A 15,626-nucleotide genomic window follows, 5' to 3' on the forward strand; every position below is an offset into this window, starting at 1 on the left:
GTATTTAACTCAATCCATAGTAAACCTTTGATTGTGAAAGCCTTGGAGGTCTGAAGCCTTTGTTCAGTAAGTAATCCTCCCTTGCTATAACTGTATTTACATAAATCCACGTGATTTCCCTTAACAACAACAACACTAACAATAATGATATTAAAGTTGCAGTTTATTCTTTACACTTAGATCACACTAATGTATTTAATCGTATCTGACACGAGTTTTTATGAGTTTTTATAAAAACATATTAATCAATGAATTTCGCAAAAATCCCGGCTGTAGCAAATACCAATTAAAACTCATCCATGCAGATTTTTTTTTAATTTCTTTTTTTTAAAAGTTGTGTTGGAAGGTTGGATAAACAGTCAGGGTTCGAAAAATGTGAACTTTCTGGCAACTATTTTCGGAGTTCAGCCTTCAAAAGTTAAGAAAATTAAATACTCGACTGAGAAGCTTTTATTTTGTAAAGGAAACAGCGACGGAAGGCCGGAAGGATCAGAAGAGTCTTTGCTCTTCCGTGTTGTCAGAAAACCATAGAATCTGTAACAGGGTGCGGGACACTTGTCAGCAGGTACGTTGGTATCTACTGTTTTTAAGAATTGACCACACTTCTTACTCCGTGAAATGTTCATGTCCCGTGAAGTTTTGTTAAATATGAGCCTAGCTGGCCGCCAGGGTTGTTGATGACAGCTGCGGTGAGGGATGGACTCGTTTACTGAACACCCTGGTAGCATGCTAATGTTAGCGCTCTCACTTTTACCTAATGGGAGGAGGTGATATTTGTGTCAGGGAACTTTGCCTGCTGATTAGCGAATTCCTAGCATTTCAAACAGTGTTCAGATTTTATTAGGAGAGCTAGGAGCCAGTTTAATTAATCGATATTTTAAACGAAGCCAAAGTTTCTAAAGAAAGTTGGGTTTTGTTTGGTTTGACAGGAGCATCCCTGCGCAGCCACGCAGGAAAACAAAAGCGGTGTAATGTCAGCCGATGAGCTCCTGCTACTGCTGAGCTACTGACTGCCACCTTCACGATGGGCGACAACCCTCACCTGCTGCTCGGCAGGATCCGCTTCCTGAACAGGTGCATCGAAACTTTCAGGAGGAGCGAACCGGTGCCCGAGTGTCTGTGTTATGTCCCCAAAGAAGTGTGCTACAAAATCTGCAAGGATTCATCTTCCAGCTCATCCGCTTCCTCCTCCGGTGCCTCTGCGGGAGGCTCCACCGTGGGAAAAACCATAGTCTCTGTCTTCGAAAGCCCCCATCAGACTGCCCACAGTAAGAAAGCATGCAAGTACAACATTGAACCAAAGAAAGGGACATGCATCCGGACAACAGGGGAGGAGTACTGTAATAGCCAGGGCCTTTGGGTCAAAATGAATAAGGTAAGACGCTGTTACTTCCCCTTGGATGCAGTGACATCAGTAAAAGTCTTTGTGCTGCTTGAAACAACAATAACCCTTTGTTTACATACACTTTACATACTGTTACAGTGGTGGATGCTCACATTAAATAATGAGGTCCAATAATCCAGTGAGCCTAAAAGCACTCAGACAGTTTCAGACAGTGGATGAACTGAGTGGCTTTGCTAAGGCTCAGTATAACACAGCTCTAAAAGGGTCAAAGAATAAAAGTATTGAGCTGCAAAGTAACATATTAGGTACATAGTAGTGAAATTTGACCCTCTTTACAAATGAAACTCACATTAACTGATTCCAGTTCTTATATCAAATGTTTTTTCTGAATGAAAGGCAAGACTGAAGATTTCAGTTTGTGATATCATATTAGGATCTTCTCATGTCTGCAGTGATTTTCATCCAAAGATATGCATTAGGTTTAACTGGTAATCTCAGAAAAACAGGTGATCTTGTCACTATCAATAAGAGCTCTGTAAAATGATGAATCATGAATATAAGCTCGAGCAACTGAGTTAGAAAGAGAGAGGTTTATATATTTTTGCCACATTTTATTACAGCAAAAATAGATTAATCTTGATTATAATTATTGCAGTGTATATTGCACAATAATGGTGCACATGTCTATTGTGGTTAAAGTTAGAAATAATGGGTTTTGTTACATACAAATAATTCATGTAAGCCAAACATGAATTCCTGCCAAACACAGGAATTATATTCCTGTGTTTGGCATCAAATAAAACTATTTCAGACAGTTTTTCAGCTCTTGGCTCTGTATGAGGTCATAGAAAGCTGATATCCCTAATGTCATCTCAGACATGCAGCTCCTCATACCTGCTGTTTAAACCCTCTGGTTGCAAAAGGGCAAGCCATTCAGGAAAACAGTTGGCTTAAAGGTAACAAGGGTGGAGTGAAATATGGATTTTTCAGAAAGTGGATGAACTTTGTATACAAGATAAATAAGAATTTTTTATGAGCTGTGACACAAAATTTAAAATATGGAACTCGAAAAGGTATTATAGGTTGATTTGTGTGTTCTCAATTATTGTAAATTTGGTAAGAAAGCAAATGTTGACCAGTTGATCCGTGGCTGTCCCCAGGAGCAGCTGGAGGAGCACCGTCCGGGCCAAGATTTGGAGGAAGGCTGGATCCTCGTGTGTAAACACACCGAGGGAGGCGACAGGCTGGTACCCGTGGAGTCACCAGAGACTGTCACTAGGCAGCAGCAGCTCTTTGGCTACGACCACAAGCCCTGCAACAGGTGGGAACAAGTGGTGGATGTGGAGAATGCACTTTACATTGGCGAGAAACCCAAAATCGCAGAGTGTGATGAGGCTGCCATCCAGAAGCTGAGGTGAGTCCGTCTGTGCAAAGTTAAAATGGAAAGTTGAGTTTTCTGGTGCAGCAGATTTTAAAATGAATGCAATTAATGCTCAGTTGAACTGTTTCAGGTATGTTCCTCCTACTTGGACATATGAATGTGATGAGGACCTCGTGCATTACTTCTACGATCACATAGGAAAAGAGGACGAGAACTTGGGGAGTGTGAAGCAGTGTGTGACCAGCATCGATGTGTCTTCATGCTCGGTGAGCAAAATTAAGCCCTCGTCACAAATGAAACTCGCATCGACTGACTTTAAATCTCATTTCAAACAGTCTAAATCTTTCTAAGTATAAAAAAAAGAAAATGAGGATTGTAGTTTGTGATGTCATGTTAAGGTAAATAGAATACTAGTAACTAGTCCGTAAGGTTTGTTTTCTTTTCTTTTTAACGTTGGCAAAACATGGATTGGCGTTCTCGGTGGAGTTACATTGGACCTCTTACCTGATGACATCAAAAATGCAGTGAAAGGAAACTAGATTGATCTGAGAAGTTTTTATGACTTTAATTTGACCCAGTGACCATCATGATAGACAGTCTAGTATAACATGCATGTAATTATTTGTGGGTATGACAAATATGTATGTATTTATGAATTTAAAATGGGTTTGTTTATGAATTCAGTCCATTCATCAAACCTTGATATTTGCTTACAGGAAGATCCCAGCGGGGGGGCGAGTTGCCTGACAGATGGCGATGTTGAAACTTACTGGGAGAGCGACGGCATGCAGGGCCAACACTGGATCCGCCTGCACATGAAGAAAGGCACTGTGGTCAAGTAAGGAAACACAAAAATTGAGTAATAGTAAAGAATAGTAAAAATAAAGTCAAAGGCTTGGACAGTGCAGTGACTATGACAACAAGATCATTAAGATAAACTGTAATGTAAACTGTGCCACATGCAGTTTTTTGCCTTGTGGTGTAATGTATATATTAATATTAGTATATATAATGGTATGAATATAATGTTTTTGGGTTCTAAAGTAAGAAGTTTGACAACAACTGATCTGGGTATTATACTCAAATTTTGCACTATCCCTATGATGGTGTAATCATCACGTAGAGTTGCTATATTAGACATTTAAAAATGTGAAGCACTTTATGTCTCTTTTTGTTTCACTGATAAGCTGCTGAGGTCTCAATATTTTATTTATTGCCTGTTTTGTTTACTAGTAAGCTGATACTGACTGTGGACTCAACGGATGATAACTACATGCCCAAAAGAGTCACAGTGTTTGGAGGAGAAGGAGACAACCTAAAGAAGCTAAGTGACGTCACCATAGATGAGTAAGTTTTGTCAAACGAGATTATTGCTACAGTTTGCAATTTAACAAAAAAAAAAGTTCAAAAATGAATGCATACTGATTACAGTTTATATTCTACATTTATGTACTTTTACTTTTATGTTTCTAGTAATCTGATAGGAGAAGTGTGTGTGCTTGAGGATATGACTTCCCATTTACCAGTTATAGAAATTCGGATCGAGGAATGTAGAGGTCAGAATTTTTATGTTTTTGTGTCAAACTAGCTGATTTCTGTTTGAATGCTTTTGCAGGAGCTTTTGCACTGAACATAAAGCAACGCTTTTTTCCTCATTTTGGCTTTTACAGAGGATGGAATAGATGTGCGGATCCGAGGCTTGAAGATTAAGTCGTCCTGTGAGAGGGATCTGGGTCTGAACGCTGATGTTTTCCAGTCCTCTAACCTCGTCCGCTACCCACGTCTGCAGGGCACCCCACCAGATATCCTGTACCGCAGAGCGTTAGTTATCCAGAGGTAGGTCAGCGAACATTGTGCCCCATGTACTTTTTACAGAACTAAATATTTGTCTTCGGGCTTGGAAAAAATATCCTCCTTCAACTTCTCAGGTCTTTACCCTCAAGATAAAGTGTTCTGATTGTCCATGTTATCTGTAAACAGAAGGTGTTTCCAGTTTGTGTCTCTTTCTGTCTGCAGGTTTATCAATCTTTTGGACAGCGCGCTCCCGCACCTAGTGCCAGCCTGGGATTACAGCCTGGGTACCTTCAACCAGATCAAAGTGAGCCGTCCTAAAGCTTTTAACATGTCATTTATGATCTGTGCACAACAGCAAGCATTTTTTATGTGTTTCTTTATAACATGTGTCTTTTGGTGCCCATTAGAGCATAAAGCAGTTCTTGCTGCTGTCCAAGCGCCGCTCAGCCCTCATCACTCAGTGCCTGAAAGACTCGGAGACCAGTAAGCCAAACTTCATGCCTCGACTCTACATTAACCGACGTCTGGCCATGGAGCACAGGGACAACTCATCTCTGGACCCAACCTGCAAGAACGCCGTCTTCAACCAGGTAGGGACCAGAAGGAAGCCTAAAATTCAATGTGTAGAGAAGATGTGCAATAATTCAGATGCTTTATTTTTCCTCTTGCAGGTGTATGAGGGTCTCAAGCCGTCAGACAAGTTTGAGAAAACTTTAGATTACAGGTGTGCATTTTATCAGCCTCTTGTGTCCAATATTTAGGACTTTTATAACTCGAGGATTAAAATCTGAATCTCCAGTGTGCCTTTTTGATCCTTCAGGTGGCCCGCTCGTTATGACCAGTGGTGGGAATGCAAGTTCATTGCAGAGGGAATTATCGACCAAGGAGGTGGATTTCGAGATAGCCTCGCAGACATGTCGGAGGAGCTTTGCCCCAGCTCGTCCGAGTGTCCCATGCCTCTCCCGTTCTTCAGCCGGACATCCAATCAGGTAGTCACTATCCCATTGCCGCCTATCATCAGAATGGATATCACTGTTGTTCTAAAAGTGTCTTTTGCTCATCTGTCAGGGTGACTTTGAGGCTAGAGATTATTACGTTCCCACCCCTTCCTGTAAAGAGTTCCACAAATACGAGTGGATCGGTCAGCTGATGGGTGCTGCTCTCAGAGGGAAAGATTTCTTGGTGAGTCTTTTGTAGGTTGTTTGCAATTTTAGAAATAGTGTAAGAATATTTATTGGGTTTTAACAAAAATGTAATGGTTTTATTAAATTATTGTAACATAGATAATTACCATTGTAAATATTTATTAGTTGTAGATATTTGACTTTTCAGACTTGCTGTGTGTTCACTCCTGCAGGTTTTGGCTCTTCCGGGGCTTGTGTGGAAGCAGCTGATTGGGGAAGCTGTCAGCTGGAGTAAAGACTTTGCTGCAGTAGACTCTGTACTGGTGAGGATATTCAAATCATTACATTTACATGGTGGTGTCATTTAAATGTCAAAGCTTTGAAAGAAGAAAAGTCTCTGCTGACTGTGTTTCATAAAAGTACAAGAATTTATTGTCACTATTTTATAATAATTATTAATTTGCTCCTACAGTTTGTTGATCGATTACATTTGTTTCATGTAGCGTTTTGGGTTTGTTTTTTTCTTTTTGCATTAAAATTAAAATCTAGAAGGAATTAACAGATTGGATGGGTTGTTTTCCTGGTTGCCTCACTGTGAACATGTGTTCAGGTAAACCTTCTGGAGGCCATGGAGAACATGGACCAGGAGACATTTGAGTTCCGATTTGGGGAGGAGCTGGTCTACACCACTCTGCTGACGGATGGCTCAATGGTGGAACTGATCCCCGGTGGCAGTAATGTGTCAGTTCGTTATGAGGACCGCAGTGAGTTTATCCGCCTGGTGCAGAAAGCTCGGATGGAGGAGAGCAAACAGCAGGTGGGCTTCACATAAATTGGAATTACCCGTATTTCTTTTACTCTTTAAGCCAACTCTTTGTAAAATACTCCAGTGATGTTTTAGTGGTTTGTACACGTGTGTTACAGATTGCTGCCATACAGACGGGACTGCTGAAGGTGGTTCCTCAGGCAGTGCTGGACCTGCTCACCTGGCAGGAAGTGGAAAAGAAAATATGTGGAGACCCAGAGATCACTGTGGAAGCTCTGAAGCGACTCAGTGAGTGTCCGGCCTGGATTTAAACTTACTTTGACTATAAGTAGACATTTTTCTGTCGTAATTAAGAAAGTGAAATGGGACCATTTGCAAGTAATTTATCCAAGACACAACTGGAAGTGGATAAATTCAAATAAAATTCTAGCTTAGTTTAAACTAAATCTAATTTTAGCAGTGGTATCTGTTATGTTTTCGAATGAATTGTATTTCATTTTCAGTACACCCGTGTATGCATGTGGTACCTTTTTTCACAAGTGGACTTGGCGTAGCTTTAAAAATACAAAAGAGGTTGACCTCTTGTGGGACTTTTCCCATCTTCGTTTTATCCACGTTCCTTTCAAATCCTCGACCACAAATGAGGTCTGAGATGTTGTTTCTGTTAAGGTACAAGTTAAGGTGAAGTAATAAGATGCAAGTTGTATTAAGTCACAAAATGCTGCAAGTAACCAAACCATTGTAATCTTTTGTTCTCCCCACCAGCACGTTATGAGGACCTGGAACAAAGTGATGTTAGAGTGCAGTACTTATGGGAGGCGCTGACAAACTTCACCAATGGTGAGTTCACTGTTTATTTTTGCCCCATTTTAAAAAGTAGTAAATGGCTCTCACAACATAAACTCTGCACCAATGGCCAAATATAAAAGACAGATAAAGCTTTTGGGTCCGAAAAATGACGCCAATGGAGAAATCCCTTAAATTGCTATTTTTTGTAATGACCAGCAGGGGGCAGATCCTCTGGTGTTAAGAAGAAGACTGGTTGTATAAGATTGAAAAATAAACCTTATCGTGCTTTGTCTATGAGCTCGGTTCACTCTTTCATGGTGAATTTATGGTCTAGGTTCTAGGTTTATATAAAGATGCTAAATTGTATTTGTGTCTGCATTATTCAAGTGCAGATTTTGACCCAGACTGATATTCTTGATTTCTGTCTTCAGAGGATCGCAGCAGGTTTCTGAGGTTTGTAACCGGTCGAAGTCGTCTTCCTGCACCTATCTACGTCTTTCCTGACAAACAAGGGTGAGTTCAAGTGTACGTAGTTATTATTATTTGACTACAATTAGATTTAGATTTGATTGTAATTTGTTTTTTGTTGTTTGTTTTCTTGATTCAGCTCTGAAACGACTGATGCACTTCCACAGTCCTCCACATGTTCTAGTACCCTTTATCTACCCAACTATCCGAGGTATAACAACCCCATGTGCTTTATGTGCACTGTTATTAATGATGCATTGATGATTTAACAGAAGTTAAATCTCTTAAAGATTATTAAGCAGTTTTTGAAGTTGACAGCACTGTTACATTATTGTCTTGTGTTTCCTCTATTCCTTGTTTTGTCCTGCAGTGCGAAAGTTTGTGAGGAGAAGCTGCGCTATGCTGCGTACAACTGTGTGGCCATTGATACCGACATGAGTCCCTGGGAAGAGTGATCTCCCTACTGTTTCACTGACCGCTGCACACGCCACAACTCAGTCGAATCAAGATATCTTGCCAACTTTTCACCATACCCTCACAACTGCCAAATAACCAATAGCTGTATATAATAAATAACTATATGGAAACATGGACGTGACTCAGTATGGTTTTTATTAACTTTTTATGTGTTCAACTCAGTAAAAGATCAAATTTTTCTTCAAGACTCATTTAACCCAGACAAAACAGGAAGAAGTTATCATGACATGTCATGTTTAAATGTTGCTGGTAATAAAAATGAGTAAACAGTGTTTCTAAACCCAAACTGTTAAAAATGATCAAACAGATAAAGTCATCTGTATAACACACGGTCCAATTAATTACTGTTAATAAAATTTTACATCAGATTTACGCATTATATGTATTTACTCATTCTTAATCTTTATTTTATTATATTTGTATCTGAAAACAACCTATTTAAAGTACCTGTGTTACACGTTCTTTAACATTATGTCTATTCTTTTATTATACATTTTGAAATGACATCTGTTTTCACTACTAACTCTAAAAATTGTAAAACAAAATAGAAGTTGTTGCGGGGTGTGGTTTGTGACTCAGCCACTGAAGAGGGAGAGGGCAGTGCCAGGGAAGGATGGTCAACAGCAGGTAGCCATCGTTTAATCGTGGCTCCTCTATTTAAGCAGCGTGACGGGACTCGGGGAGGAGAGTTGGAGTACAAAAGCAAAAATAACAACATGGTGATACACAGTGAGAAGCAGACAAAGGCACGCTGAAAGACGCGTGCATGCAAATACATAAACAGAACATTTGCACCATTCCCTGCAGTCATCAAGTCCTTTTGTCACAGCAGTAATTAAATACATGTCATTATCCACTCACCAGCCACTTCATATGGCAGTAATGGCCCAGTCTATAAAAGATCTTGAGCCCAGAGGTCTTTTCAACCTTTCTCTGTTCAACAAATATAGGTGATTATATGATGTGGTGTGATATGGATGTCCCTTACTTATATTTGATGTGTGATTGTGTTCCTACACCACTTTCTTGTTGTTAGTGTCTTTAATGTCTGCAATGGTAACAACTCTGTTATTGTGGTTATATTTGTCTGACAGTTGCTACAAGGCACAGATGGAATTTATAAAAGGACAAGTAAATAAAAATAATACTTTGTTTGGATCTGCCATCCCTTTGGCAAGGTCTGTTAAAAAACTCAACCGTCACTCTTAGATAAGATCAAATTGGTTAGGATGTTCAGGAACAGCGAAATACTTAAGCCTAACATGAGCTGGAGACTGCAGGAACAGTGGAGGGAGTTTTATATCACCATGGACTGAGAGGTTGCTGACCAAGAAAGACTGCCTTGCTTCAAAGTTGATGCTTTCAAGCGTGACTGAAATGTGCCGCTGCCCAGATGGACAAGCTAAATACATTCTGGACAAAAGTTTTATGGTCAGACAAGACCAACTGAGTTATTTGGCTGCAGTGACAAGAGGTTTGTTTGGAGGAGTAAAGATGACCTAAAAACATTATACCAGATGGTGGTTGCATCATGCTCTGGGGCTGTTTTGCCGCCAGTGGAACTGGTATATTCCACAAAGTGGATAGAATAATGAGGAGGGAGTACCTTCAAATTCTTATACTTTACTTTGGATCAACAACTAAACTTGAAGGCAGTTGGGTGTTTCAAGAGGACAATGAGCCCAAACACCCTAACAGAACTGGTTTTGAAATGGATGAAGCAGGCTAACATAATGCGTGTGGACTGGCGCTTTCGAAGCCTCAGCCTTAACCTTATTAAAAATGTGTGGATTGTGGGTCCATGCCAGGGAAATCAATTTAAATGAATTCTACCAATTCTGCCAAGAAGAGTGGCCAAATATCCTGCCAGAATTAAGGCAGAACCACAAGTATCTGGTATCTTGCTAAAGCAGATTTTAGCCAAATATATGAGGAGGTGCATGCATATTTTGGACCCTGTGTGGATTAGAGGAAAATAAAGTTCAAATTTGTACATCCAATTCTTGTTTGTTTGTTTTTTTAAAGTTATGAAAGATGTATGTTGCATAAGCAAATAAATCATGAAAGTCCCAGAATTACCATGATATTTATGCCCATGACGAGTGTGTAAACTTCAGACCACAACTGGAAAAAATATGACTTAACTAACATATAGTAACATATATACTATATGTTCTAATCATTTTAGATAATGAATTTCTGATTTTCATGATTTATAAGCCACAGTCATCTAAAATAAAACAAAAAAGGCTTGAGATGTGTTATTGGGATATAAAAAAGTTTACATTTTTGAATAAAATTATGAAAAAAATAAACTTTTTCAGAATATTTCAGATTTTGAGATGCACCTGTATGTGATACCTTGGGCGATATCTGGAAAAATGATAACAGCAAGAGTGAAAGGGAAGGTTTACAAGATGATAGTAGGGCCTGCTATGGTGTATGAAGATGGTGGCACAGCAGGAAGACAGGAGGGAAAGCTGGAGGTTGAAGAACTGGAGATGCTCAGACCTTAATTGAGAGTGACCAGAATAGGCAAGATTATAAATGAGTACATCAGAGGGACACGGTCAGGCTGAGCGATTTGGAGGCAAAGTTAGAGTTTCAAGGCTACCATGGTTTAGACATGTGCAAAGGAGGGAATTGGATATACTGGACGGAGGAAGACCTCAGAGGAGAAGAAGAGCATGCAGAAAGCTGGTGTGACTGAAGAGGATGCAAGGGATGGAGTGAGATGGAGGCAGATGATCTGCTGTGTCCACACATAAATGAAACAGTCTGATGAAGAAGAAGAAAATGAAGACCTTAGAGAATATGAAAGCAATTTTGTACTTTCTGTAATGTTGTTCTGTCTCTGGTAGTGATATCTCGAAACTTTTCTGAGACAATAAAGGAAATCTCGTTCGCTGAAGAGTTAGTTCTCGCGAGACCTAGGGTGTTCAAACCTCCCCATGAGCCCTTGCGGTTCCTCTTTCTAGCCGGCGCCTGAGAATGGGTACGTGTTTTCATGCTCGCGCCGGAGACCGAATCCTTACCCATCTGATGTTTTAACGAAGGAATATTCCAGTAATGGTTTGCTATAGCGATAAATGTTGTCATCTAAATAGAAATAGTTGACTCTTTGCTGTCTATAGTATGTTGAATTTGTTTTAAAGAAATATTTTCTAGTCGTTATCTGAAGCGAGTATCCAAGATGGCTGCACTCAATGGCTATGTAGTTAGCTGTTGAGGCTGAAGCGTCCCCAAAGACTTCTCTTGTGGCTGGTTTGGGACGTTTTATTGTGAAGTAGCGGTGTTTTCGCGTTAATTTGGCTTTATACGAGAAGTGTTGGACATCTTTGCTCGCAAATTCAACTGTTTAGGCTGGTCGAAGTTAGCTTAGTTAGCATGCCTATCGTGATCTTGTCACGCTGCTTGGCTGAGACGCTTAACGTAATAATGTAAATGCTTATGCTTTTTTAGAGAAGTATTTTGTCTAGTTATTGTTGTCGAGCTTAATTCAGCTTTATTTTGTCCTATTTAGAGGCATCTTATTTTGAAAGCTATGTCGCAGGTAGACCCGGCCTGTCTCGTGTCTCCCTTCCTGCATGCTCTATGATGCATTCATGTTCTCCAGTGGGACACCTTGGGCTTCACCTCTAAATGTTCCTTGTTTTGCTTTGGAAGATGGACTGAATTATCTGGTCCACATTCAAACCATAACATGGAGTAGTGGAGCACCAGCCACTTGGAGAATAAAGACTAATGCTCATTGAGTGGGACAGTTAGCAGGCCTGCATGCAGGGTGGAACACAGGAGATGTCACTAGCCACATGTTTTGGTGGCTTTAGGTCCACGTTGGTGATGTAGGGCCCCTGGATTACTACTGAAAACCCAAACGAATATATATAATAGTTGTGGAAATATGTTTATGTCCTGACTTTAGGAATGCTATGATAGCACAGTCTAGGGTGTATTTGTAGCCTAGAAGACTGAGATTTTAAGGTACCAATGTGATGTAGTGGGTCTGTAAGAGCTTCTGAATGCATGTATCTGAGTATTGCATGTAACCAAACTGGTGTTGGTCACTTTGTCAAGATGCTGTTAGCTGTGTTATTATTGGCAAGTCCTGAAATATTGCTGCGTGGTTTTGAGTCTGGAAGTTGGCTCATCTCAGTTTTTTGTTTACTGTTAAAATAGTTTAAATCTGTGTTAATATGCAACACAAGTTGGCTTTGTTAATTTTTAACTTTTTGCAAAAGCAACTACATCTTGCCATTTTAAAGTACCATTTGATTGCTTGAGCGACATGATGAAACTCTTTTATGCGGAATCCAAATCAAATTGCGGACAACCCTTACCTTGGAGAACTGATTGCTCAAGCACAAAAAAATAATCTTCTTGCTAGCATCTTGTTGTTGGCCCAGTAAACTGACTCCTAGTTTTCCGTATTTTACTTTTGCAGGTATCTCAAGGGACAACTGGCATAAACGCCGCAAGACCGGCGGTAAACGCAAACCCTACCACAAGAAGAGGAAGTATGAGCTCGGGCGACCTGCTGCAAACACAAAGGTGACTTTTTTTGCGGGGGGCACCTCTTACCTGATTAGACTGAATAATGTGGTAGCGTGGGTGATGAAAACTTGACCTTAGGTGGGTCTTTTTTTTTGAGCCGTTTTGGTTCAAAGCTTTGGGCTTACCAATGTTAGGACTTGTCATAGTTACACTGACACGCTTCAAAGCATATGCATGCTGCTGCTCAGGAAAGGAGGTTTCACACAAATCATTTTATAAACTATAATACAATGTGTTCTTGTTGTTTTGTTTTTTTTAAAGATTGGAGCTCGCCGCATCCACACGGTGAGGGTCCGCGGTGGGAACAAGAAGTACCGAGCTCTGAGGTTGGACAATGGAAACTTCTCATGGGGCTCTGAGTGTAAGTTTCTCCTGGAATACCTTTTGATATTCCACACACCTTTCCATGATGATAACTTTGTCCAGTTCTGCTACTGAATGCAAGTGGTGACAGCAAAGACTCCTGAGAAAGACACCTTCTCTCTATTCATAGTTAAATGATTTATGAAACTATGTAGTCAGATTCAATGGGAAGTTTAATGATCGTGCCTGGGTTTTGTGTATTCAGGCTGCACACGGAAGACCAGGATCATTGATGTGGTCTACAATGCCTCCAACAACGAGCTGGTCAGAACCAAGACCCTGGTGAAGAACTGCATCGTCCTTGTTGACAGTCTTCCCTTCAGGCAGTGGTATGAGGCTCACTACGCCACTCCACTGGGACGCAAGAAGGGCGCCAAGCTGGTATGTCATAAGCTCAGTGTTGATGCTTGTAGTTAAAGCATGTTATAACTAGGTTTCGCATTCTCTTGTGTTACTGTGAACGCTTTTTAAATGCTAATGGAGGCACATCGCTTTCATATGCAGCAGCTTTGTCATACCAAAGACTCTTAAGTTTTTTTTTTTTTGTTTTTTTTTTAATGCCTTTCGTCTCCCTTCAGTGGAAGACGTCTTTATTTGTCCATAAACAACCAAAGTACAAGCCTTTTATCTTTATTAACAAAGATAACAGATTTGATATGTGTCTTTCCATGACGATAACTTGTCCAGTTCTGCTACTGAATGGAAGTGGTGATAGTAAAGACTCTGAGAAAGACCTGTCAACTGAAGTTGCTCATTAAAAGAATATTCAAAGCATGTGGTTTTTGTGCAGTAATTTTTTGCAACATCTAAAGAGCTTTGCTTTCCCATCCTGATGCAGAGCCCTGAGGAGGAAGAGATCCTGAACAGGAAGAGGTCAAAGAAGACCCAGAAGAAGTACGATGAGCGCAAGAAGAACGCCAAGATCAGCTCACTCCTGGAAGAGCAGTTCCAGCAGGGAAAACTGCTCGGTAAGTCCAACATTTGTGGCAGAATTATTTTTACTTGGATAAGTGGTGAGTGCTGTTTGAAAGTTTTCATTTTGGAGTATGAAAGTGTAATCATGTGTGGTAGTTTATCTTGTGCATATGTGTTAAAATACAAATACCAGGGCAGTGTTTTTGGTGTATTTAACAAAAAGGTTTTCACTTTCCACAAGAATTATAAATAATTTTGAGCGACTGTTTAAAAATTTGCTAGGAATAAAATATTTGTATTTTTATTGAAAGGTCAAATGACAGGAGAAATGCAAAGACTGACGTTAACATGCTCTCATTGCCTTAAATATATTTCTGCAACATCAAACCCACACATCTGAAACTTGATGTACTGACCTTGATAATGTGACTGACTCTGCTTCCATCTTCCTTCATGCAGCTTGCATCGCCTCCAGACCCGGCCAGTGCGGCAGAGCAGACGGCTACATCCTGGAGGGCAAGGAGCTGGAGTTCTACCTGAGGAAGATCAAGGCCAAGAAAGGCAAATAGATGTACAGCTGTTTGATACGTCAATAAAATCCAAACGTCCCACAATTGTCCACTGTGTCTGCTCTTTCACTGGATGTGACTGTTATTTGTGCATTCAATCAGAACTGGATTTTCTTTTCAAAGGCTAACTGGGGGTAAACTGATCACACATTATAATTAGTGACAAATATAAAAATGTAGATTTCTGACTGCCTTCAGGTCTGCATGCGTTAAAGAGTGCATTAGATGAATTGCTGAGTTGGAGGAGTATTCAGATCTGAGTAAAAGCAACTATTTAGAATGACATTCCCACACCTATTTTAATGAGGAAAGGCCTCTGCTGCTTAGGTGTTGGTGTAAATATAAGGCAAATACTTGTTAATGTCTGTTCGTTACATTAACACTGCTTGTGTTGGAGTCGAGGTATGACTTTTAACACTTAGCAGTGGATTTGATGCAAATAACCAGAAAAAATCTTGAGGGTGTTTTATTTCTGCCAATGTAGCCTGCAAATATTGGATAACATATTTGAGAGGTAAAGTGTTGTGTGTGTGTGTGTGTGTGTGTATAGAAAATGAGAAAATCAGTTCCTTAGAAGAACATAAGGATTGCATTAACTGAAACTCACGTGGTTAAATGTTTTAAGTCTTTAAACCAATTTGATGAGGTGTGTTTTAGGTTAAAAAGTATCAGCCAAAAGATAACCTGAGAAAATTCCATTCATTAAGGGTAAAAACACCACCCTAACCTCAGTCTGGACCTTTGTGAAAAAACAATTCCCCTTAAACCTAATGAGTCACGAAACCCTTTGCAGCAAAAACTAATCTGTAATCAAGCATTTGTGGTAACCAGTGTTGGTCAAGTTACTTGAAAAAAAGTAATTACTAATTACTTCTCGAAAAAAGTAATCCGTTACTTAATGATTACTTATCATTAAGTAGTTACTTTTCGAAAACATGATGCACAACCTGATTACAGAATAAAGCAAAAGAACTTTCAGCCCAATTCAGTTTTTTCTGCATAATCCATCATATAAAATTGAATCAAATGAAAAGCCTCTTTCTAAAAGTTGTTTTATTAGTTTTAATCTTTCAATTTTATG

At 39.8% G+C, this 15,626-nt stretch overlaps 2 protein-coding genes and 3 non-coding genes across 5 annotated transcripts; all 5 read left to right on the top strand.

Annotated features, from left to right (window-relative positions):
• The first annotated feature begins 481 nt into the window (after positions 1 to 481).
• hectd3 (HECT domain containing 3) lies at positions 482 to 8,258 on the top strand. The gene is made up of 20 exons (XM_085389972.1): positions 482 to 565; positions 930 to 1,375; positions 2,506 to 2,759; positions 2,857 to 2,992; positions 3,443 to 3,564; positions 3,960 to 4,073; positions 4,200 to 4,282; positions 4,397 to 4,562; positions 4,743 to 4,824; positions 4,928 to 5,110; positions 5,192 to 5,244; positions 5,341 to 5,509; positions 5,589 to 5,702; positions 5,878 to 5,967; positions 6,255 to 6,461; positions 6,569 to 6,698; positions 7,176 to 7,250; positions 7,631 to 7,712; positions 7,807 to 7,878; positions 8,038 to 8,258. Exons 2-20 carry the CDS (start codon positions 1,025 to 1,027, stop codon positions 8,120 to 8,122), a joined length of 2,568 nt encoding a protein of 855 aa, XP_085246098.1. The 5' UTR covers positions 482 to 565; positions 930 to 1,024; the 3' UTR covers positions 8,123 to 8,258.
• Positions 8,259 to 11,096: 2,838 nt separating this feature from the next.
• Positions 11,097 to 14,590, top strand: rps8a (ribosomal protein S8a). The gene is made up of 6 exons (XM_085389435.1): positions 11,097 to 11,139; positions 12,589 to 12,695; positions 12,960 to 13,059; positions 13,267 to 13,442; positions 13,900 to 14,029; positions 14,436 to 14,590. Exons 1-6 carry the CDS (start codon positions 11,136 to 11,138, stop codon positions 14,543 to 14,545), a joined length of 627 nt encoding a protein of 208 aa, XP_085245561.1. The 5' UTR covers positions 11,097 to 11,135; the 3' UTR covers positions 14,546 to 14,590.
• LOC146647747 (small nucleolar RNA SNORD46) lies at positions 12,749 to 12,859 on the top strand. The gene has a single exon (XR_014908658.1). It is a non-coding gene; the product is annotated as a small nucleolar RNA SNORD46 (small nucleolar RNA).
• Positions 13,100 to 13,169, top strand: LOC146647748 (small nucleolar RNA SNORD38). Its single transcript, XR_014908655.1, has one exon. It is a non-coding gene; the product is annotated as a small nucleolar RNA SNORD38 (small nucleolar RNA).
• LOC146647749 (small nucleolar RNA SNORD38) lies at positions 13,725 to 13,792 on the top strand. The gene has a single exon (XR_014908656.1). It is a non-coding gene; the product is annotated as a small nucleolar RNA SNORD38 (small nucleolar RNA).
• Positions 14,591 to 15,626: the final 1,036 nt, after the last annotated feature.

This window comes from Rhamphochromis longiceps, linkage group LG18 (genome assembly GCF_057381845.1).
Source record: "Rhamphochromis longiceps isolate RC_006_pf linkage group LG18, R_longiceps_female_GT1.1, whole genome shotgun sequence".
Taxonomy (NCBI): Eukaryota; Metazoa; Chordata; class Actinopteri; order Cichliformes; family Cichlidae; genus Rhamphochromis; species Rhamphochromis longiceps.